The sequence below is a fragment of the Falco peregrinus genome, chromosome 8, assembly GCF_023634155.1.
Source record: "Falco peregrinus isolate bFalPer1 chromosome 8, bFalPer1.pri, whole genome shotgun sequence".
Lineage (NCBI taxonomy): Eukaryota > Metazoa > Chordata > Aves > Falconiformes > Falconidae > Falco > Falco peregrinus.
In genome coordinates this window covers 23,199,745-23,225,524 of record NC_073728.1, presented here as the reverse complement: position 1 = coordinate 23,225,524, position 25,780 = coordinate 23,199,745, and the positions used below count along the sequence as shown (strand labels likewise).

The 25,780-nt window shown below is 38.4% G+C and overlaps 1 protein-coding gene across 2 annotated transcripts; it reads right to left on the bottom strand.

The window, feature by feature from the left end:
* Positions 1-13: 13 nt before the first annotated feature.
* Positions 14-22,194, bottom strand: GALNT3 (polypeptide N-acetylgalactosaminyltransferase 3). 2 transcript variants are annotated; one of them, XM_055811622.1, is made up of 11 exons: positions 22,044-22,194; positions 12,391-12,985; positions 10,949-11,121; positions 9,605-9,754; positions 9,103-9,337; positions 8,223-8,340; positions 7,637-7,837; positions 6,401-6,532; positions 5,348-5,449; positions 2,578-2,730; positions 14-2,200 (listed from the first exon to the last, which is right to left on the bottom strand). In XM_055811622.1, exons 2-11 carry the CDS (start codon positions 12,897-12,899, stop codon positions 2,078-2,080), a joined length of 1,896 nt encoding a protein of 631 aa, XP_055667597.1. In that variant the 5' UTR covers positions 12,900-12,985; positions 22,044-22,194; the 3' UTR covers positions 14-2,077. The 2 variants fall into 2 exon arrangements, with proteins under 2 accessions (XP_055667597.1, XP_055667598.1); XM_055811623.1 differs by lacking the exons at positions 14-2,200; positions 2,578-2,730 and adding an exon at positions 3,245-5,000.
* Between the last annotated feature and the right edge of the window lie 3,586 nt (positions 22,195-25,780).

Here is a 25,780-nt window from a genome sequence, read left to right as displayed (position 1 = left end):
ACCAGGACGAAAAGACAAATTTAATATTAGTGTATTTTTTCTATTCAATCTTTAATACCCACCCCTTTAAATTTATTCTCAGCTTTATAATTGATCATGCAGCCAAATACTTTGTCTTCACTTGAAAAATTTAAATTTTCTTTCCTTTTGGAAGCCATGACTTTTTTCCTTAATGTCCTTCCTCTTAGAAGTACAGTGCTTAAAGGAAATATTAAGCATTTCCTAAAATACCATTACTAGCTGCATCTAACTAGGCTTGATCTTGCTGCTCAACTTTCCACTGTTATGTGCACCTTTCTTGAGATTCAGATCATTAAAGAGTTCATTATTAAGCTGGTTGCTATTACACCTCCTGTTTTCTTCCATTTGAACAGATACTGTAGATGTTCAATACAATTCTTTCAACAAGCTGCAAAGTACCTTTTAACTGTTGATGTTTCCCACCCCTAGTTAATAACAATACTGGCACTTCTAGACAACAGTCTTTTCCTTGTCTTTATTCTGCTGCTTCCTTCCCTTCCTAGAAGTTTATTATTTTAATTTCATAGTAATTGTCCTCCATATCATAGCACAGGCAAATTTAAGGTTATTTTTAAGTTTCTGTAATTTGCATAAACCAATTAAGTCTTCTCCAAATCACAATACAAAACTTTAATAAGGTAAACTCTATTTCATAATAAAGTGCAATTTTATGTGACCTTAGATTCTTTGAGGGTGAGATGCCCATTAATCTCACATTCATACCCTGAAGTAAACGTTTTCAAGTAAGTGTACCTCTCTGTTCGTAAAGAGCACATTTCTTGTGCAAAAGAGTTGCCTTCATTAAAGAAGTCCTGAAATAATCACAGTCAGAAAACGGGCATGATTGGTGACTGCAATGGAAGACTAACTGGAATGTTTTTAACAACTATGCATCCAGTAAAATAAGCAGTTTGTTTGTTTGGGGTTTTCAAAAACTTAATCAAAGGAAGTCTATTTATGAAGTCATAGCTCTACATGATCCATCAAAGCATACTTGTGGATGCTTACAAGAATACAGTATTTCAGGAGAGGAGCTAGCAGAATATTTAGGAAGGCCACAGTCTCGCTTGGACTGATAAAACTTAGGTCAGTACTTTGTAAAAGGGGAAACAGCAACAAGAAGGAAAAAATAAAGATCAATGTGCAAGTGTTCACACGAGAAATTATGTACAGATCACATTATAAATCTGTCGGGAAATGTTGCATAAATCACTAAAAGCTAGAAAAAAAGTGGGTTTAGTAGATAACATGTAATTTAAAGCAATAACGAACAAAATGCTGAAAAAAATGTTAATGTTACACAGCTCGGAAATGTATTACAATGTAACTTTGTCATAAAGTTTAAATTTCATGAAATATAAAAAACCTATACAAAAATTTTTGGCTAAAAAAAAGATTAATATCAGAAAAAAGTGATTTTGCATTAAAACAATCATACATACATATTTCAGTGAGAATTATTTTTTTCTTCTACAAAAGAACTGGCTTGCTAGAAGCTGAGCACAGTGTGGTAGCCTATTTGGCTTTAACCTGAAGGTCAAATATTTAATTTTTCAAGTGAAGCAACTTAAAAAATACTGAGGAAGTTTCACTGAGTAAAGTAAATGATTAAAAAAAAAATATGAAGTCAACCAATTGAGCACAAAAATATAAACATAAAGTGTCTTGGTTTTTAGACTGTATACAATAATGTCTCATAACTCTACAGAGAAAACTAGTCTTCTTCAGAAGTTCTTACAATATATGGAAAACCTATAAATATGGTCCCCAAGGTGAAAAAGGACTAAGAGGAACCATGAATCAGTGATCAACATATGAAGTCTTATCACAGAGATATTGTAAACATTGGGATCTCAATCATCTTTGGTATAACAGACTCCTAGGGAATCTCTGACAACGTATTTTATATCCAACTTAAATAAGAGGGAAAGGAAACTGTTTAAACATTTTGCATTTAAAGTATGCATCACTTAAAAATGCAGTATATATATATCATCACAGTTTAGAATACATCTTTTCTTTTAATAAAATGATCCTGGCCTATAAATATCAAATCTTAATTGTTCTGGCCAAAGATCCACTTCTGGAAGGGGTCTGATGGATTACAGGATGCCAAACTTGGATGCTCTCCATTTCCTGTAAGGCACATATGTAGTGCTGCATTGTACAGAGTTTGATCCTAAAGTGAGTGAAAAAGGAGGGGGGGGGAAAAAAAAAAGTGAACAAACAATGAGCATGCTATTTCTCCCATTCTTCAAAACTGTAAATATTTTTAAAGACACAAAACATTTGGATTGGCTTCCAGATGGATGCCCAGTCACACACTAAGGGGTATCAACTGTTTTTGTAACTTTAAATTTAAAACAGTGAAAACACAGTTTTGATCTGGTAACTGAAAAGCTGAAGTTGTCTAAATTTTCCTCCCAGAAATAAACTTAGTCCTTTTTGGCTTCAGAGTTTTGTTTCATTGGGGTTTTCTCTGTTATTGGAAATCAAAAATCCACTCTCATAAAAGATGACTGATAAAAATACCAATTCACTGCACAGTCTAAATACCTTTTGATGCAGCCATTGCTCTTCCCCAACAGCAAAGGTTTTCTGGCCTTTGTAGTTACATTCGCGAAGCTGCACAGGTCCTTTAGAAGCATGCAGACAAAGCTCCTTCTGAATGTTATGTCGAATTTCATGGCGTGCAGAATATTCAAAGTACTATTTAAATAATTTTTAATAATTTCAGTAAACAAACACAAACAAGAATATTAAACTAAATTAAATCCTCAAAATTCCAATACAAAAAATAGGGTTTTTTTCCCAAACAATTTGAGACTACAGAATAATTTCCCTGACTTTTAGCATATATGCTTTAAAAGCATTTACAAAACTAAAAGCATTTTTTAATGCTAATGCAATAGAATATATTTAAAGTACTTAAATGTATAAATTGTAAATGACACTTGGAGCATATACATTATGATGCAGGATCTCATTGCTTGCTCCCCCAGGAATCATATATAATTCAAGAAGACAAACAGAAGAGTGGAGATAGTTGCATGCACAACTTAACTTTTGTAATTTCTTAACTTTAAAAAATATTTATTCAATTTTGTTGCTGGATTTTGTTTTTTCTTAGAGCAACCAAAAAAAATAATTGTCACAGATCAATACTGACTGCTGTACATCAACTTTTGCTGCTTGATCTAAACAATAACTGCTAACAATAGGATGCTGTTATGGTCTCCTGTGAGCTAGCCATTAGAAAACTAAGATAAAAATGTATTTTCTAAGTGAATTTTACCATTAATTCCTGAAAGCAGAGTGCTCTTAAGGCTCAGGAATTCTAGGCTATATTTCCGGTCTTAACAGGGATTTAATTCTAACAGTTACAGACGCAGTTGTCCTTTTATACCTCTAGCTCTACCCTACAATCCTGGTCTCTTCCTCTTCTTTCTCATTAAATGGCAGAGTTCCTATCATTACATCTCACTACCACTGTTTCTCAGTTCTGTATGTCAGCCTTCTTCACCATATCTTTCCTTTGACTAGTAAGTCTAGGCTCACTTAGCTCCCTGTGACTTTCAATTATCTGTCCAGTTGGTCAGCTTCTGCCTCCACACTGCCTTGGCTTCAATGGGAATAGCACCAAGGAACAAACAGGCATCTCGCTCTTAAGTTTCTGCGCCCACCATTACTCCCCGAAACAGGTACTGATAGGAGTGACCTGCTTAGTCACTTAGCTCTCAAACACAGTAATTTATTCTAAATCTCTTAGTCTGACTTAATCTGTTCCGATTTATCTTTTGAACTGCAAAATCTCTGCAAGCCCTGAAAAATATGGCTTGAAAGCTAGGTTTAAAACTCCACTGATTTTGGACATTGAGATGGACATGTTCCCAGCCCAAGAATATTCTAAAAAAGGAAGAATGATAAACTATTGATGCACAACTCTGAAAACTAGGTTCTCTCTTCCAGTCCCTTTTCCCATCTCAGATACAAGGATGAAGATGACAGGTGGCATGGAAAATCTCAGCCTACATGACTGAAGTCTAGTAAAGAACATAAAACAACTGAAAACAGAGTATTGTAATGAGAAGGGTGAAGTAAGCAAACACGTACATGCCTTAAGTATTTCCAGCAAAACCTGTATTAACATTCTCTGAAGGCTGGCATTTAAAGGGATTCAGGCTGTTATTTTATGGCAGAAGGAAAACCAACAAAGCACAACACTTGAAAGCACAGAGTTTTAGTACAGTCCAAGGTAACTTCAGAGAGAAATGACAACAGAAGCATACAGCAGATCTTTTAATACAATTTCTTGGTACAGCGTTCCCACATTAATGACTTTGATAATGTGAAAAGGCTAACATAGTATTAATCCACAACAGAATAAAAAAAAAGTTCAATACTGTAATAAACTAACATAACAGGATAGTTGTTAATCTAGACAGTATTCCATCACCCACAAAAATTGCCTAGGAAAGCATCAACTGATAAGATCATGTGTCTACAGTGCCATCAATGGATGGCTTTTTAAGACTGAAGATTTTATTTAAAGAAAATTTCAACTATAACAAAAACTCTTCAGTCTTTGTTGACCTTTAGTTATTAAGGATCTACATTTAATAAATTTTATTCTAAGTAACTCTTTAAGGCAACAGCAAAGTGTTAATTTCTGGGAAGCGAAGGAGATGTTACTTTTATTAGTATTACAGTAGTGCCTGAAGGATCCAGTATCTGACATCTATTGCAAATTATACTGTAGAAGAAACGGAGCCCTACTGCTGCCTCCAAGAGCTATGCAGCCGAGAGCTATTCTTGGACAAATTCAGTCATATTATTCACTTGCATTAGCCAGTACAGGATAGACCACTTTGACCTCACACTATGAGGCTGCAAGCATGATAAGGAAGGTGGCTCAGGCCTGGCCACTTGGTCTCCCATTGGCCGGATTCCCACCAACATCTTCCTTGATAGTGCGAGTCCTGGTGGCAGAGAAAGAAGCAACAGGAGGAAGCATAAGGGAAGGAAGAATTAAGACGACAACATTTACAAGAAAGTAGTAAGGGTAGGATGGAAGGGTTTTGCACAGAAAGGAGAGATCAAGTGAAGCAGTGCAATTGTGTTAAAAATCTGAATCTGTATACTGAACATAGAATGTTAGAAGCAGGATGCAACATGAAGAGCAGTATGAAATTTTCCTTGAACAATATATAGAGGAATTAAAAAAATAAAAGAGGGAGAGGGAAATTTCTCTAAAATAAATGAAAAGCTCCAACATGGTACAGTTACAGTTGAATACATCATACAAATCAGGTATCAAATATTTTACCTGATTTCCTCCAAGTCCATGACAAGAATACATAATCAACGGTTTGCCACCATGGTTATGTTCACCAACATCCAGACACATGCGATTACCTGTATTTTTTAACTAAAGGAAGGATGTTATCAGAAAGAAAAAAAAAAAAAAAAAAGCAGCTCAGCATGGATAACAAAAAATTAAACTGCCTCACTTGCATACAAAACTAACCTTTGGATTAACAAGAATTACAGCTGTTAGTTCATTTTTACTTTCTGCTCTGCTCAATCCTAAAAATCCTGGGCTCAGTTAATCCTTTCTAACCAAAAGCCTAGTAACTACATTATCATTGTCTACAGCCACACACTGTGGATTATTAGGCTACTGGGGTGCAAGGTTACTGTTATTCAAATTACAATTTGAAGAGATATACATAAAGTATTCAAGATTGAAGGAAGTTTTATTTGTAAATACATGCTAAACAGTCGCATTCACCTCAAAATAATACTTATTAGTTGTTTAATTTTTCTTTGTTTGTTTTAGCAATACAGTGCCTAAGAAGTTACTTGGCAGAAGGAAATGCAATGGTCTTCAAAAAAACCCCCAAACATATGTATAACGTATGAACACACATTTTCCATATCATAAACCTAGTTCTGAGAAGCAAACAGCTGCCCAGTTTTCCTTATTAGCATGAACTAAAAATTCTCTCAGACTTCTTACTATAGAAAGCTAAATTTACCTTGATAATTCAGGAAATCTCTCACCACTGGTTTAGTAATTTTGTGTCATTTTTAACTGTTAGTGATAGGCAGAATGTTGTTTATCTTAGCAGGTTGTAAGATCCCATTAAGCAAGGTTACTGTTAGTTACAAAGCTTTGCTTAAATTTCATATCACTGTTAACAATGCTATAAAATATTCAAATAGCAAGGTATGCAGAAGAGATTCTTTGTCCAGAGTAGGGACAGAAAACCCTAGAGCAGCTAATGATAGTTAAAATGTAAACACTCTGGCTAAGGTAGCACAAAACATTACTAAACCTCCTGGATTATAGAAGACTATAGAAAAAAATTAAACTTACGTATCCAAAAAACAAAGGATTTAGGTCTGGCACATATGCTTCTGGATAAACATTTCTGAGATACCAGGTAAAATTTTTACACTGCAGACGCTGCCTTAAGTCAAGTCTTTTTGAGATGTCTCCAAAAGTTTTCTGTTAGAGTAAGGGAAGCAAGGATGGAAGAGAAATACACTAACGTTACTAGTATCAATTTTGTCCATATAAATCTATGATATTCTGCACTGTAGCATTATCAAGTTTTAATCTTAATCTGATTTTTTTTTTAAAATACTGTACTACTATGTTACTGAAAAACAAACAGCAGTAACCATAACACCACTGACATCCAGCCTGCAGCATTTCAAAGCACATGCAAGAAAAATACATCGCAACATGGACACAGTGGAAGTACCCTCAGTCCCAAGAGTTTTAATACAGCGCCATGAAGCAGGAAAGTATGAACAAGACCATACTGATGACAGCTATAGCGCTATCTGACCTCACTAAAGAGTGAAACAAAATAATTAATTGTATTAATTAAACAATTAGCCTAATAGTCAGTACAATGCAGAATCTCCCAGACAAAATTCAGTTGGTTAGCTGCTAAACATGCTTAGGAAAGCTAATGCTATTAGTGATACAATAGTCACACAAATTTATCATATGAAAGAAGAAAAAATAGCTTCTCAAAAACACTCTTAAATTCCAGCTGGTGAAAGATTAAAGTTCCAGAAAAATTACAAAAATAAATAAACCAACACCCAAATTCCCTGAACTTATGTTTTTAAGCAGATAGAGAGAGGATGGATATCTAGCATTGAACAAGATTTATTCTGCACTTCACCTAAAAAACAATAAAAGCTGCTTTCTAAGTAAAAATGCTAAGCAACTTGAGACTACTGAGACATTGTGCTTCTCACTCCAAAAAACAAATTAGTTTGCATTTTCTATGCTCAGTAGCTTTTCTCATGCGCTTCTGGTAGTTCCAGTAACTGTTCAATGCAAACAACCCCGGATTTTAGAGAACATACAAAACCCCCTACTAATCAAAAAAACCTGCCACACAAACCAACACTATCACCACCCAAACACTAAATTTTTTTTCATGTTTGTTGGAGCTACAGCATTAAGCAAACTGAACTCTGTCTTCTCATTAAAATATCTAGAATCCTTACATACTTTGTCAATAAATAACTTTTGCTCACCAAAACTTTCAATGCAGCAAGCGTGATTTCTAATACCACCACCACCACCTACTTGTTTCACAATTTTTGCTGCCTCTGTGTTTCTTCGGTAAAATATTTCTTTATATTCATCCATCCACACTTCTGCAAGGCGGACTTGATTACGTGTGATCACTTGAGTACCTTTTGGGAAAGTATGGGGACTCTTGCTGCGAAAGACATGGCCAACAACAGAGCAAGGCATGATCTCCAACTGTCCACCACATTGCCATACCTAATAATAACATTTTGTGTGTAAGTGCACTGCAATTAGAATTAAGGGGGTAGAAAAAAAATTTCAGTAATGTTATTGTTCACCAGAAAAAACCTCTAAACCACTAGCAAGAGTATACTATCAAGTATACCATAAGTGAATTTTCTAATCAGGTAAATCCTGGAAACATATATTTCAGCTATCAACACTAAACACATTTAAAAAAAAAAAAAAATCAGTTCAGGAAGCATATTTGCATTTTATTTCATAGGTCATTAGTAATTCATTTTCCATGTCCTAGTTGGCTGATTCAGTAGAGGAGTCAAGATCTAATACTCATTTGTCCTCAAAAATCATGTACACTGTCAGATATAGAGACCATTGCTAATGAAGTAGCTAAACTTACTCTGAAAGACATTTCTATATTTTCACCTCCCCATATTTCCATTTCTTCATCATAGCCTCCAATGTGTTCAAAGTAGTCTTTTGATATTGAAAAGAGACCTCCAGCAAAAGTAGGTGTTCTGCAAAAACAGAAATTTACTGAGGAACACAGGATTCAAATAGGTAGGGGGTTTTAAATACAGATATAAAAACATGGTATAACTGTTCTAGAAAGCTTCCATGCATCTGTCACTGTTTCATTACATTGATACATTTTCCTGACATAGATAATACTTCAAGCAATTATATCTGCCCACATCAAGTCTCATTTGACAATTTAATTGTCATCTATTAACAACTGGTTTGACTAATGACTGCTGGTATAAAAGACAGCATCAGGAAAAAACCATACTTCCCCTTTACGGAGGATATCAAGCAAAGTTATTACTCCTCCAGACCAGTAACGTGTCTGCGGCCAAAGCACGTACAATTATCATCAAATGCACTGCTGTAACAGTCTAGTATTTTGATGCTCTGAGTCTTTGTTGCCATCCTTTCAAGGAGACAGAATCTGTCTCTTGTGGTACTGTCTCTGAAAAGAAAGTTTATAACCTCTCTCTCCCCTGCTCCCTCCTGATGAAAAAAATACAAGATATTGCTTATTACGTTCCTAGTGTATACAGAAAAAAGGTAATGCAGAGCAATTTCTTAAGGGGGCTATATTTTTATGGAAGCTTTAAAATTTACAATATGGTCCTTAAAGAAAGTATTTCAAAAGCCATCTAAGATGTTAGGACTTCTTATCACAGTTATCTGAAGAACTAGCTCATTTACAAACTGTTGTTCATAACAAAAAACCATGAAAACTGAAGGATTTAAAATATTATTCAAGTTATATTTACCTAATGGGATAGGTTTCATCTTTTCTTCTTTTATTTTCATCTTCAGGAATAGATTCCCATCCAAATGACAAACTCCAATCAAAATTTCCTCTGTTGTGGCTATGCACGTAAGGAGATGGTTTATTGAATTCAAAAGTATTGAGATCTATAGAAGCAATATCAGGGCTTACAACAGCAACAGGGTTCTCAGCTATTCTTGCCAATAACGGCTCTAACCAGCCGTAAAAGCATTCACCTATGGAGAAATGGGAGAAATGGGAACAAGTTCTGAATTTTTACTTGGCAATAAACTAGTAACACAGGGAGTATTTTAACACACCCACAGCAAGCCAATATGCGCTGCTTTTAAGTAGCATTGCTAATTATACTTTCAATAATATAAAATAGCAATAGGTAAGATGATACATTGTTAATGTTCATAATTCATAAAAAAATCTGCAATGTTAAATCAAAGACAACAGCATTATAAACCACACTTGGCACAGTTACAGGTTACACTTACAATGAGCATCCAGAAAGGTAAGGGTCTCTCCTGTTGCTACTGAAGCTCCCAACAATCGTGCTGTGATTAGACCTTTTCTTTCCTTTTGACGGACTACTTTAACTATTCGAAATTGTTTCACATATTCATCTAGTTTATCATGCAAATATTCTAGAAAAATAAATAAGTTTCAGGATATTTAGTGTATATACATGCTACTGCCTAAAAATTTACATTATTAAACTAAGCAGATAAACAATTCACACTAATTCCAGGAATGACCTCAATGTCAAAGTGGTAAACAATCCCCAGCCACTGAACGTTAATTTTAGGGGTTGAGTTTTGTTGGAGGTGGGACCATAGGAAGAGAACTGGCAAAGAATAGGAGATCGAATACCAAGAATATTCTAAACAAGAAAGGACATGTGCTCTTCTGCAGTATTAACACCTAGAATACAAATTCAAAATCCATTTTCAGAGCAAATGGATCACATATCTACTTATACAAGTTATCTGCAGCACATGCAAATTTCTCCCTTATGACACATTTTACAGTTTTCAAAGGCTACAATACATACAACAGCAAGAGAAGCCACATAAAAAGCTATTTAAAAATGTGCAAAATTTGACAAACAACGCCACATCCCTCATTAAACTTCCCACATCATCTTCCTTCCTCAGCCCATCCTTAGAATTAAACTGTACTACTGAACATACTTCACATCCAAGTGTGTCAGTATGCTAAATACAGACTTGCAAGAAGTGTAAATACATTAATATTAGAACGTATGTATAGGCATGTTCATCTAAAGTTCAGCATATCAAGTTTTTTGAACTTGCATTCCTGATCATGCTCAGAACACATTCAATTATTTATAGCACTAGCTTGGGTATTGAAGATTATTTTTCCATTAAATAATTTTACTTTCTAGGAAAGACATCGCCCTTCATTTTAATGAAATTAATTTACATAAAGACAATCACTATGATAACATGCAAATTGTGTCAAACATTGGCCAATTTATTCTTGGATACTTTGTTCTATAAATTGTAATTGATTTGAAGCACAAATTACAGAGCTACTTGTCATGCAACCAGTTAGGCAGCTTAAGCAGCACTAGAATTAGAATAATCAGAAATGGGGCTTGAAACCTTTCCAGAGGAAAGGTATTTCATATTTGACTACCTTATGAAAAAAAGATGCAGGAGAACTATTTTATAGAAAAAGAAAGGAACAAACCTACTTAGAATACCATTATAAGTATTAATGGTAATAAAGAGATACCCTCTTTTAATCAATTTATCTGCAATCCTAACATGACAAATTATTGGGGGGCGGGGAAGAGAGGGACTAGAAAGACTTACCATCTACACTGGCATCGTCCACCAAAATAATTTCCTTTAGCAGTATTGCAGGAGATGTATACATCACACTGTGAACAGTTCTGAGCAGAGTGGACCAGGCTTCATTATGAAAAACTATTATAACACTTGTGGTTGGCAATGGCGGGCAACGCTTAAACTTTTGTTCAATACATCTACAGATTAGAAAGTGTGAAATATTACAAAATGGACAAAAATTTTTGACTCAGACTCTTAAAAGAAATTCTTTCTAGTACAAAGCTTTGTAAGTATGGACATAAATATTTCAGCTTTTCCACTTTCTATCCCAGTTTTGGAGTGCAAAGGCAGGTGCTCCAACTGTACAAAATATTTTTTTAAAAATATGGTGAACAAGAATTTCACTTACAACTGACTCAATTCTGCTTCTGTCTCACAAACATTTGAGTACATTTCATATAGCACTCAGGTCTTCTTCAGAAAAAAAAGGTTATTGACAGCTGCAGATACTGAGCTGCAAAATCAGACTAAGTCACCATTACTGTTAAAACCTCAAAATACAGAGAGTAATATTTATTAGAAGGAAAAAAAGGAACATATTAATTCAGAACTTAAAAATTCTGTAGAAATACCATATAATCCCTAGGACAGCATATCCCATTCGAGGGAAACAATTTTTAACCCCCAGTTTTTCAAGACTGATGTATCCTGAACAGAGCCAGAGACTTTAAAGTGTCAACTTTAGAGACTAGAAGATCCCCAGGGTAATTATCACAGGTGTTGCCTCACAAAATGCACAGGTGAAAACTCACCAGTTAGGCTCTAGCAAAGGTTACGCCACATGTAATGTGATGCTCATCCTGCCAGCAGCAGCTCAGTAAGATTAGTCACTTGTGGCACAGAGCTGAGAACATACAATCTGACAGTGAGAGACTGCTCATAACCAAACCCCCACTCTATCCATGTCCTACAGCCTTCAATACAAGTCAATACAGTCTTTTCAATACAAGATTGCTGAGCTGTTCCGTTGCCTTGTTCAACAGTTTACAATTCCTAATTTATTAAATTATGCTGGTGGTTTTATTAACACTGAATACTAAAAAAACAAAAACAACAACAAAAAAGGGGGTGGGTGGTTGTTTAAATCGGGAAAATTTTAAACCACATTTTTAGTTTTCTTCTAAGTAAAACTTAGCAGGCTTCCAGAAAGTCACTCAGAAATTGTAGCTTAAAGGCAAAACAAGAAAACCTTATTTAAATATGGTTACTTTGAATTCAAAACCATGAAAGAAGTGAGCCTTTCTAAACGTTCTTGGCTTTGGCACTGTGGATCATTATGTACAGCCAATCATTATGTATAGCTAGGAGGCTTTCCTAAACTACCATGTAATGCTGAAGCGAAATCCCTTTGCAGTCTGCATTTCCAACAGATTTGTAACTATCAGGACATACACATTTCAACATACTCAGGAGGTCGAGTATCTGGTCCAAGATCTCGGTGTAAAGAAATCCTATCACTTGCAAATGCATTAAAACAATGTTTTTCTTCTCCATGCTGTTTTTCTTTCTGTTCTTCTGAATTTAAATTGATGGTTTTAAATCCTTTACCAGAAGCTCCAGGAGCATTAGGATCTTGAAAGGGTCGATCCAGAAAGGGTTTTAGTTCCACTGCAGTATAGTGTCCTGGCAAACAGTGTCTCTCTCCAGGAATCTTGGTTTGTCTAACAGGTGCTTTTATCTGCATTTTTGGCTTCGCACCTTTGATATTGTTCATAGCATTTAACACAAGACCTAATACATGACTTTTCTTTCCAACAACTGGCTCAATCCCCTCATCTTTAAAGTCTTGAATACCCACTTCTCTTTGTAATAAAAATAAAAATATCAGAAAGACAAACACAATAATGCTAAACTTCCAAAGTTTCCAGTGAAAAAATAATTTCTTGAATAGTTTAGGTGTTTTTTTCAAAGCCATTTTAGTTTTAAAAAATTATCACAAAACAAGAGTTTCTGTAAATTATGTTCTTCAATAAGTCACAGCATTTCTTGAAATTATAGCACCTGTAAATGAAAACAAAAAGTATTAGTTTAAACATCTAGTATATTCAACGATGTAAAACCACAAGAAGTTAATGGGCAGGAATTAGATCACAACACCCAACTGTCAAACATTATGAGTCCTTCACATACAGATATATCAAACCTATCCATAAGATACCAAAGATGTACTTCCCCTGGTTTTTGTTTCACATTTGCTTGAAGTTTTTTTAATATACTTCAAATAGAAGAACCGGAAGGCAGGCATACCACTAAGAATAAAACACTATTTCGACACAATGCCACTACCTCACGTTAATTTTCTGCCAAATCTTTAAAATTAAGTTGTTTAAAATTAAAGGAAAGTGTTAAGTCTTACAGAGGTAGGGAATTTCAGTTCAATGATGGGATAGAAGGAAAACATGGAATCAATATGGTAAGTTCAAGTTACACGTAAGAAAGATCCACATAAAAAGCAAACTATAAAGACAAAAAGGACTTCTCAACCAACTTATTTCAAGAACTCTGCAATTTCCAATATTTGAAAAAAAATAAAACAAGTAATCAGACTTCAAGTGGGAAACTTTTAGTTTAGTAATCTAGTATACACGTTCAATTCGGCCTTAATACAGGTAATTTGGAATAGGTTAATTTAGCCTGAGGATCAAATAATCATTCTGTATATTATTTCAGTCACTTGTACTGCATTTTCTGGCATGTGCTGCTGCAACTCATCAAGAGAACATGTCAAAGAGCTCTCCTCTTTCAGGAACTCTGCCACTATTTTTTTCACAGACAACCAATTATTCAGTGGCTTTCAGAGATGAGGAACTATGAAAAACATTTAAGGACTATCAGAATCCAAGCGATTTGAATTAAATTCTGTCTGCAAAATTGGCAGTTTACAAGAACAGGAAAAATAGCAACCAGCCTAAATTCAAAGCACAGCTTTATTTTTGTGGAAGTTATATTTATGTGAACTGAAGAAAGAAATAAGCAGCATTTAGATAAAAGCACAATTAATTCCCAACCAAAAACCTACTTTTCTATTTCATCCTTTGAAATACAAATAAATTCTGTATTCCTTAATTGGAATAACATATACTCAGGAAGAGATATAACTTACAGAATACAGGAAAAAAACTCACCTGGTTTCCTTCAAGAATCTGCAGGATAAGTTAAGAATCCCGACGTCTTCACATTATAGTTTATTTCAAAGCTTATGTCAGCTTTTTTAATAAACCCATACATTCAAACCACAGTAGTTTTACCACTGAGCTATTGTTATAAGGATGCAAAGGGAAGCTCATTACAGCATGGCTATATGGATACTAAAAGGTACCAAGAATGTGCTTCACAAGGCTCACAAAATTTCCAAGAACATCCATAAAGAAAATACAGTTCACTTCTGTCTCACACATTATTTTCCCATTTTTCTTTAGTGCTGAAAAAAACGTTCTACAGTATGGATACCTATACACTGCAACACTAAGAATAAAAACTTTCTTTCCTGGTGAAAGGATTGCAACCAATTTAACAAACTGTCAGATTAAAAAAAGCCTTGTTTTCTCACAACGTCTGGTGGGTTGATCATGGCTGGCTACCAGACACTCACCCAGCCACTCTCTCATGTCCCCTCCTCAACATAGCAATGGAGAAAGTAAGATGGAAACGCACACGGATTGAGACAAGGACAGCGTGATCACTTACCAGTTACTGTTGTGGGGAAAACAGACTCGAGGATGATGAATCTAATTTATTGCCAAATAAAAATAGAGTAAGATAGTGAGAAAGAAAGACAAAACTAAAATCACCACTCCCTGGCTCAACTTCACCCCTTCATTCCCAACTCTTTTACCTCCTTTCTCCCAAGTGGTATAGAGGAGATGGAGAATGACTTCATCCCTTAACACTTCACCTCTGCCACTCCTGCCTCTTCATGTTTCTCCCCTGCTCCAATATGGGTCCTCTCTGTGGGGTACAGTACTTCAGCAAAAACTGCTCCAGCATGGGTCATCCGTGGGTTGCAGTTCCTGCCAGGATCTTGCTCCTGCATGGGCTCTCCATGGGCTGCAGCTTCCTCCAGGGCATATCCACCTGCTCCTGCATGGTCTGCAGTGTGGGTATCTGCTCCAGCATGGCCCTCCATGGGCTGCAGAGAAACATCTTGTCACTATGGTCTTCTCCATGGGCTGCAGCAGGACAACCTGCTTCACCATAGTCTTCTCCATGGGCTGCAGGGGAATATCTGCTGCGTGCCTAGCAGAGCTCCTCTCCTTCATTTGGTGTCACCTTGGTGTCCGCAGGTTGTTTCTCTCACAGCTGCTGTACAGCATTTTTTTATCCTTTCCTAAATACCTTATTACAGAGGTATCACTTGCTACAATGGGTGGCTCAGCTTTGGCCAGCCGTGGGACCATTTTAGAGCTGGCTGGAACTGACTGTGCGTGTCCAGCATGGGGGTAACCCCCTGTCTCTTCTCACACAGGTTTCCCCTGCAGTCATCCCCACCCCCCAATCTTGCCCCGAAAACACTAAGCACACGTACAGATCAGCACCCAGCAAGATGACTGTAACTTGTAAAACTACCCTTGCTTCATCTGCGAGGGCTCTGCCTGAGTCTACAGCCTCTGCAACCGGTTAACCAGGAATGTTTTTGTAACACCGTAAAAAAGAAAATCACATTACTGTTTCTCAGTGCACCATGCACAAGCACATATGATATTAGTAAATATTAAAGCCTAGGAATCAATGAGCAATATAAATATATCTTCCTCAACCTGAAAAAAAAAACCCATTTTTTTTTTTTTTTTATATTTGAGGTACTTAATATTGTAAGAGAGGTCTGGCAACTTCTCCATCTCCAAGCAGTCATTAGGCATAGTCAATAAGGCAAACACCTGGGGAGGGGGGCAATAGCACTGGTGGGCTAGTTGGTTTGTTTCCAAACACTGCTGTCGTCAAATTTCTTTTATATCACTACACATGCAACAATGTTCTCCAACTTCTTAGGCTTCTTCGTCTTTGTAAAGAGACTTAAATTTGTCCACACCAAGAGAAAGGTTAAGCTTTAATGAACATGATGGTGTAAGATGTGTCAAGAGAAGAGAGGTTAAAGTTAATTCTATGTAGCAACATTGACAGTTTTACACTGAAATTATGCTTAAATTTGAGAACTCAATCAGTATTTGAGTCAACTGTTTACAAATGTTTCTTCGTTTTTTTTTAATGAGCTGGCATCAGACTACTCAAAGGGTAGAAAAATTACATGGTATGGCTACATATCTGTTATCTGCCTTAGTATCAGAGAAATCTTTTAACTAACAATTACTTTGAGACTTAGATTGTCATTTCAATTAACACAACAATATTTACTTATGCTACTCTCACTACGTCACAATTTTTTCTAGTTTTGTTCACTACATGAACTTTGGCTTGTCTCCAGCAACAAAAAAGAAAAATGAACTAGAAGATGCCAAAGATTTCTTCCACAGATTTTTAGCATACACTTCAGACATCTGCTGCTGCTGGCTTTGATGCTGACACACTAACCCCTACTCTTCGCAAAACATCAAAAGTACGTATGTACATTTTACCAAAAACTTTAACTAAACCACTAGTATCTTCATTTGGGATTGTTTCCTGCACAAATTGAGTATATACAAATGCTTAGAATACCCACGAGCAACACAACAGTCAAGATATCTGTATATCAAAATAACCAAAATCTAAAATGCATTCCAAATATTTCTTGTACTACCCTTGTTTTACATACATCTGCCTTCAGAAAAGTAAGTCATTACAGGCTATAACAAGCAGACCTAATGACCAACCAAGAACATAGAGCCATTTATTCAGATTTGTTTTTCGATGTAACTATATTAACTTTTTTCTTCATATACTTTGACTTCTCTTTGACAACCTATTTCCTTGTATTGGGTACATCTGTCTTGGCTGCTCAGGTGCAACTCCAGCCGTCTGCCCTAACACACAGGTCTGTCCCTAGAAATGAAAAGGCAACTCACCTGAGTTAAGTGGGTTGTGCAACAGAGCAACATAACTTAACCCTTTCAATGTGGATTAGTACACAGCAGCAGCATACGTGGCAGCATACTGTGCACAGAAACGGGGGCAAGTGATGTTTCTTTTCTAAAGAAAGGATCGAGTGATAGCCTCGAGATAGTATGTGCAGCAAAGGTGAAGTGGACAAACACAGGCTTGTTTGCCACAAGCATACAGCAAACTTCAATCTAGACAAATGCCAAGTGTAGTTTTATTGACAGAATGTCTGACAGGGTTATTGTTTACAATAAGAGAAGAGCTCTTTGTCACATAAAATAGTAGCAGTTTCCAGAACACAGACTGCATTGTCCAAAGAACTTCTGCCCTGAAAGCTGTATCTTCCTTAGGATTTTTACCAGGATAATTTTGTAGTCAGAAATACAATCTTTATTCCCCACAAATGCTTTACATGTTTTTATGGCATAGCAATGTGAGTAAGCACAGACCAAGCTACTGTTCCATCCTCCAGGACATGCTGAAGAAATATGTGGCATGATTAAACTCCCCGAGGTGACTGTTTAGCGAAGTGTTTAATCTTCTATTCATTAGTATTATTTTCACTAACAGCACTGTGGATTCTTACAGCACTTCAAAATAATTAGCCCTAAACATCAGAAGTTGGATTTCAGGGATTTTTTTCTTTAAAGAAGAAAATAACCAGAAAACCAATATGTACTACAAAAATATTCTAGAAGTGCCAAAAAGCAGCTGCCACACTGCTTCAAACCACATCACATGGGTGGTGTGTGAATTCAATACACAGCCTATATTACATTATGCCACCCACTAACTCTGATGTCACTGTCTGCAAAAACTCCGGCTTACAAGAAAGCCTCACTACAGTAGCCAATATGCAGAAAACTGACTTTTTGTTAGCTTGGTCTGAACACCACCATAGACAATAATTTTAAAAAAATAAAATAGTGTCAAGATAACCCAAATCTTCATAAATTCTTTCAGACCATGCCAGTGAGGAGAAACGTATTGGGGTTAGTATCAACAATATACTTGACCTCATTTTTTTTTTTTAATAAAACTGTTTTATAATCTATTTTTCTTATATCTGACTTCTAAACAGGGTCCTAATGTTTCCTGAGAGTGTTGCCTATGGAATATAAAAAAAATTAAAAATACAAAATACTAAGCAAAAAATACTAAATAAAGTTAAGGAAAAAACCTAAAAAAGATAAAAATAGGGAAAAAACCCTTCAGAATTATTCTAATCACAACTATTTAACTACACAATTTTGCTCCACCCTTGATTTAACTCCTTCTGTAACTCCAGAAGAACAGCTTCATTAAAAAGCTTGTCTTATTATTTCTTACTATCTAAGCATACAATCCCTCCATCAAGACTGTAATGTCACCTTGATCAGAAAGTGGGTGTGAACAGAAACACTGAACAAATTCTTTAGGAGAAAAAAAAAAGACCTCACACTCATAATCAACTGTTCTCACCAAGTTACCAAACATCTTCCAAAGATGCACGATTACATGCATTGGAATAATTTACCTGTAAGAAGTCTACTTTCACCACTGGCATTTCTGAACATAAAATTCATTTTGTTTCCTTTGCATGAATGTAAAAGTTAATAAAACATTAGCTACTGAAATAATCAGTTTGGTCAGTGATGTTCTCGTCTTCTACCACCATGCACTTTTTTTCTACCAGCAAAAAAAATAATAAATCACTGAACAAATTCCACTTCCTAGAGATACGTCCCAGAAGAACATACACTCACACTACCACCTCCTGTGACAGACTAAGAAACACCTAATTTGTCCTGAACTTTTCATACAGGTTTAAATGAATATGGACTACAAAGGCTCTCCATAAATCAAAAACATGCAAAAGCACTTCAGAATTTGGGGAAAACAAACAGTTGTGTAAGTTTACCAAACTATGCTTCTTTTTACAGGAATATTAGCCCTTAGCTTAAATAAAGGAACAAATCATAAAATGAAGCGTATAGAAGTTGAAGATTAAGGCTTCACGTGAAAAGGAGAAAGAGAATCAGCTGACCAGTTTCTATCTCTACACTTGCAACAGAAGATACTTGCCTATCTGTTCCACTAAAGAATTCCTACTGAATACACTTCTAGATAGGGCGCACGCAACTAAAAGAAATACAGATTCACAAACCCCAGATACTGTTCCTCTGGGTACATTCTTTGAAGCTCAGCTAGTGGAAATGTGGTTCTACTGAAAAAAGTAAGTTACAAGAGGAATACGGAACATATTCAGTTCCTGAGTCTTAGTTTTAGGAACACAGATCATTCTAGCAAAGACTGGACATAAACTGCCCAGTGATTATTACAGAAAATTCAGAAGCTGTAACTGGACGTTAACACAGCAAGCTGAAGAAATTCAGAGCAGCAGCAGCAACCCAGAACCCTTAGCTAGAACTTTGTAACCAATCTTCTTCTGCAGTTTCTTTGAGATTAAAAAAAAAATAAATACAAAACCCCCCAAATACTCCTTCTATGTATTCTTAACGGAAGTGCTTCCAAAAATTCTTTCAAAATGAGCACAACTGCTATTTTTCTACAGCTATTCACTGTGCTTGACAGGCAGAAACATACTTTCCTGTGACAACAGATAGCATATGAAAGGCATACAGTAACCATATATTATAGAAACTATTTATGGCTTATTTTTACAGTCCTGGGACTATAAACATGCATGAACTCAAATTTAAATTTCACTCAGCTCTGCAGCTTCCTTTTTTTCTTGGCCAGACTGACTTGGGCCTCCATTAAAATCATTTTAGACTGTCCCTAAAAATACCATGATGACAAGTGAGCACCATAGCAGCTGTAAAGCGCTGTTTTAACATAGAAGACTTAGTGTCTGATTTTCACTGAAGCACCAGAAAACAATCTCTGAATCATAATCAAGGGAATTTTTTGTTTTGTTTTCCTGATTGTAGTAATGTTTCTAAGATAACAAAAGCATCTGAATATTAAGAGCGAGGCTTGAAATCACAGTTTTACACCCTAACTGGCCTTGAACTTTTGTTCAAATAATAAGTGTAAAGCATCAAAAGTCTCCTTATGGATTTTTTGAGATTTCCTGAAGTTTATTGAGTCAGTGACTGCTAAACTAATCTTTATCAGAATCTCCATGAGGTGTCTTCACTGTGTCTTCGCTTTCTTCCTCCCCCCAACTTGACTGGTTCTTTTCCAGCTACAATTCAGTGCTGAATAATGTTACCTAACAACAAATAATCATTTGACCTAAGAATTTAATTACTAAGTCACCACCAGTAGTTTTGCAACATGACTTCTCTTTGTAAGCAGCGCTATTTCCTATGGCACATGATACCAGTGAATCTCAGGAAAAAATATCAGACAGCGGCAAGACAGACAACAAGCGAGTAAAATCGTGCTTTACAGGAGTGGCCAAAATGTAGCCCCTTGTGGTCTAGAAACTTGGGGTGCTTTCAGTTCATCTAGAAGATAAGCACAGAAACGAGCAGATTAGAAGTAGAGACTCACTAGTGCCACCAAGAACCTGGTCAGCAACTGATACCCTCAGCAGGATTCTCTACGTTAATTCCACAGAAAGGGGGAGCCCTGCACTGGGGATCAGCTCTTGGAAAGGACAGACCAGGCAACAACTTTATACAAAACAAAAAGAAACGTCTGAATTTGTCACCTAGAACCACAGACTCTGGGGAAACGTCACAGAGAACAATTATACCTTTTCCCTGTTTTGACAGAAGTCAAGACATCCAGGCTACTGCTGGTATTACCCCAGCCCCAAAAAAGAGGCAAAGTTAAATGGCAGTAGCGGTTACGAGGAGGAAAATGGTCTGCTGCTGCTTCCCACAGCGCAACAAAAACAGCAATTTGGGCTCTCTATAACTAACTTAATTTTTACTTTGCTACGTTATTGAGAAGCCTTGAGATGAGAGTAGCAGATGCCAAACTGACCAGGCCACTGGGAAAACCTAGTTAAAAAAAGAAACCCAAAGCCATAGCTGGCTGTTCAGTTGCTCAGTCTAACTCTGCCACTCAGCACAGCAGCACGACACTGCCTTTACTCACGACTGAACTGATTACCGTAATTTATAATTTGTTAAACAGAAGACGTTGTTTTGTACAGAATACTAACGTGTAAAACGCTACAGAAATACATGCATAAAATTTGTATTTCTGGTAAGATTTTTTTATTTAATAAAACACCCATGTATTAATAAGTTCTTCTTTGTACAAGCATATTTTACACGAAATTAAAGAAATAAATCTGTGACACTAAGGTTACCTATGCTACAATTCCTTTTTCCAGTCAGTTCTCCAGAGCCAAGAAAATATTCATAAGCACTGTCACCTGCTGCGTAGAAGGCTGTCGCATTTCTCCGGCAGTTTGTTAATCTGGCAATTTAAAAGCACCTGATAGAGGCCGAAACCTCCCGGAGGAAGCTGGCAACACACCCGATCAAACTGTCGCCGCCCCGCTGCTATCACATCAGCGCGGTACCGCGGGCAAATGCCTGGGCGGCTCCGTACGTGGCAAGGGACAACTCCCTCGGTCAACACGCCGGGTTTGGCCAGCGCATCCGGCTGGTGGCCAGCGCTTCCCGGAGACCTGTTTGCCCAGCTGCCGGGCAGCAGCGCCCTTCCCCGGGGCCGCGGCTCCTCGCCCCGTTCCACGTTTGCCCCGAGCGGGGCGCGCAGGGCCGGGATGTCCCGGGCCCCCGGGCCGGCTGCGCTGGGGGCAGCGCGGGGGCCGCGCGCGGGGCGGGGGGCGCGCGCGGCTGAGTGTGCGTGCGCGTGCGAAGGGGCGGCCGAGGGGGACCCTGCAGCAGGCCCCAGCCTGGCGGCTGCCACGGCACCTTCCCCCCGCCCCCCCCCCGACTCCCGCCCGCCCGGCTGTGCCCCGCGCCGGGCGCACCCGCGCAGCCGGCGGCGAACGGAGAAGCGGCCCCGGGCGCTGCCCCGCCGCCGGCCGCGGCCCCCCGCCGAGCGGGGCGTCAGGCCAGCGGGCTCCCCCCAGCGCGGCGGCTCCCCCACTCACCTCGTCCGGCGGGAGGGAGGCGAAGGCGCCGCCCGTGCGAGCGGCTGCGGGGACGGGAGAACGCGGCGCCCTCCGCGTCCCGCCCCGGCCGCGAGGCCGCCCACGGCGCGAGGAGGCTGCAGCCGGGCGGGCTGCCGCGGCTTCCGCTCGGCGGCCGCCAGGTGCGCGCGGGCGGGGGGGGGGCCTGCGCCTGCGCCCCGCCCTCACCTGGCGCCCCGCCCCGCCCTCACCTGGCGCCCAGGTGCGCGCGGGGGGGGGGGGACACGCGCGCCCGCCGCCCCGGGGAGCGAGGGCCCCCGGCGGGGGACAGGAGGCTTCAGCACGGCCCCTGCGCCCGCCGCGCCCGCAAGAAAACGGCGTTTCGGGGCAGCCGCACCCCGCGCGCAGCCGGGCCGGGCCGGGCCGCGGTTCGTCCTGCGGCACCCCCGGGTGTTACGGCCTCTGCGCCGCGGGGGACCGAGCGCGCCCAGCGCACGGTGCCGGCAGCCTGACCGCAACATCCCTGCGCCGTGAGATTACGGTCTGAGAGCCACGGCAGGACACCGCGCCCCCGGCCCGGCCCGGCTAACCCCGGCGCACCCTAGCAGAATCACTTTTCTAGGCAAGCACGCTTTAATGGCGGGCAGAAAATAGTTACCGGCATACAGGTTTGCTCCCAGCTTCCCTGAACACAGCAGAGTCTTCCTCCTTCCACACAAATGCAGCGCAATCACAGCGCTCCGAGGGCGCCCGGGCAGGAGCTGACCCGCAGGCAGTTACAGGGCTCAGCAAACGCGTGGTGCTGATTCTACAGCAGTGACAAAAATGTTCATACCACTATTATAACTGAATTCACCTTCCCCAGGAACGCTTAATGAATATTTTGACCGGAATTAATCACAATGAATATGTCCTGCTATTTTTAGCGTGTTGAAATCCTTCCTTATACCTTTGGAAGCTGAAGCGAGTTCGGCGCCACCCAAGGCACGCACTGCCCATGGTCACCCTTTCATAGCACAAAATTCAAGTAAGGCAAATTTCGAGTATGAACACTTAGAAAGCTGCCGTTTTCCAGAATAAAGCCTGCATGAACAGGCTTACTTTAAAAAACACCATACTTCAGAACAACACAGACCACTGTCTTAGCTCCTCTGTTAAGCAACAGCATGTAACAATTAGCAAACCAAGTTTTAGCAGAGATAAAAACATGTAATTTTTGCAGTAATGGCCCAATTCAAAAAGTTTTAAGGCAGGTCAATGTTTAAAAACACACAAATGTAAGGTTCCAATTTTGCTGCAAGATGAAGCAAGGGGTGAATGAAGCCAGAAATCAAAGTCACAGTTGTAAGGAGCCTAAGCTGACAAAATAGCAATCTTACTTTAAAAAGTGGCATAGTCGCAAGCTGATGGAGAAGTACTTGCTAGCAAAATTTTTCCATAATTTCTTCTCCTATTTTTCCCTGTTCAGCATTGTATAGGGAACACACTACGAGGTCTTTATGGTCAACTTCTAAAGAGCCAGAATCCACCCGCACTATCAAGACTTCCCTGAAATGTCTCCTGGACCACTTTCAAAGATAATTAGTTCAGAAAATTTGCAGCAAATTCTGTAACACTATAAAGTCTCTTTGAACTACTCACTCATCTAATGAGTAACAAGATAAAGGTTTAAGTTACTAAATCAGAGCTGCCTTATGTACGAGCCTTTCTGAAAATGGCTGTAGCCACGTTTGAGAAATGACTCACAGTAGTCAAACCTACTCCAAAAATGAGAAAAAATCCACAAATTACTTCTACTACATTTTTCTATGAGTCTTGCTAGTTTAGTCATTTTAGCTAATTATACTGATTATTTTACCTAATAATACTTTCTAGACCACCTTTCTGATAATGGTGTGACACTGAAAAAAGCAGTAGGGAATTAAAATGGAAATATTATTTAGTATATTGTCACCAGAAATGTTTACATATCCTCCACAAGATATTCCATGCATTCTGTACCTGCAGAAGAAAAGGGAACAAGCAAAGAGAGGAAGAAACACCTAGGGCTTATGCTGCTATGGCTACAAGACCGTTTGATTTCCAGTTTCAGTGAATGAATCAATCAATAGAAACAACAGCTTCACTCTCCTCCTTTATTCACCAAAGGCAAAACTGGAAGATGGGTTGCTAAGCAACACTACACTAAAGACTGCAGCTTGTTGAAATTAGCATTACTGACTCCCCTCTATCCCAGGAGTCTCTTCCATTCAGAACTCTTTATTAAGAAAGAGGCTAATTAAAAAAAAAAAAAAAAAAAAAAAGGCAGACTACCAGGACGTGCATTTTTAAAATAAGAAACTGTAAAAGCAGAAGGAAAGCTGAAATTAACACTTTCAATCAGTTACAGAGAAATGAAACAAAGACTTTCCTTTTTCAAAGAAAGTAAAAAAGGATTTAGTAAGGACAGGAAAACTTGAATTGGCTTATATAAACCAAAAGGGAAATGGAAAGGACATTTATTTCTTCTGGGGCTACTATACTAACGTAAGATTCTTCCCTAAAGGACTACTTATAACCACCGTATTTTTTTGGTTTTTTACACTGAAATCCAAAGATATGCCACATTTGCGTTCTTTGTTTTAAAGACCTCATCTACAAAAAGACACTACTGGCTAGATAGGCTTAAGATGGCAAATGGGAATGCAGAAATATTTTTACCTGCATGGTATACGAAATTAAACTCTTCACCAAAAGTTAGCCACAAATGCTCAAATACTCAGTTCAATTTCTATCAACTAATTTCTGTACCTTATTATCATTGCCGTGACCAAATCTGTTACCCATCTTATGAAAGGTAATGCCCATCTTATGCTCATGACAAAAACAAAGTAGATGTAGATGCAGGTTAGTCTTGCCTTTTTTGAGAACATCTTGTATCTATCTGTATAAAACTGCCTGGTCTTACTCTAAACTTCAGCTAAATATTACTCCAATGCTACTGAGGAAGTAAATCCACATCTATCCTCTATGAATACTGTACATAAGGAGACATTCCTTCGGCTGTGTACAAAGAAATGTTGTTTTACTAGAGACTGCCTTGGTAAGACCTATGTACTTACTCTTTTAGCAGTGGGGAAAAAAAAAAACAACCAGAATCCCAAACAGCACAGTTTAAGAATTCATAGCCTACTGAGCCCCACAGCCCAGCTCCCTTATAGTTTCCCCCAGCCTCAGCATTTTCCAGAACCTTCCATGTTCTTCACTGCACTCCTATACCATCAGTTTTTCCCCAGTCTCCTAAACCTTCCTCCTCAGAGCTCTAACACGCTGCACAACTTGCAGGCAAAAACCAGGGAGCCCACAATGTGCCTGGTATAGTTACGAACACACTTATTGCTGGCGCTCAAACAGAAGGGATAAGGCTGCAGAAAAAGTTTCAAAGTTCCCTAGGGAAGCAGAGGCCGCTTATTTGGGTCTTTTCTGAATTCTGTTGTTCATACAAATCTTGTAGAAGTGTTATAGTCCTGAGATATGTTATTAATTTCAGTTTACCTGACCAACAGCTCAAAAAAGTTACTGGAATGCAGAGCCTGGAAACCACCAGTAGGCAGCATCATTGTGTAAGTAATGCATGCCGATCTATTTAGGAAACAAGGATAAACAACCACCCAAGATACAGCACGGAGTTACTGATAAGCAATATTAGATACAATTATAAAGAGGCTCTCTTTTGTAGCCTTAATATTCAGTTGTCTTAAAAAAAAAACCCAAAAGAA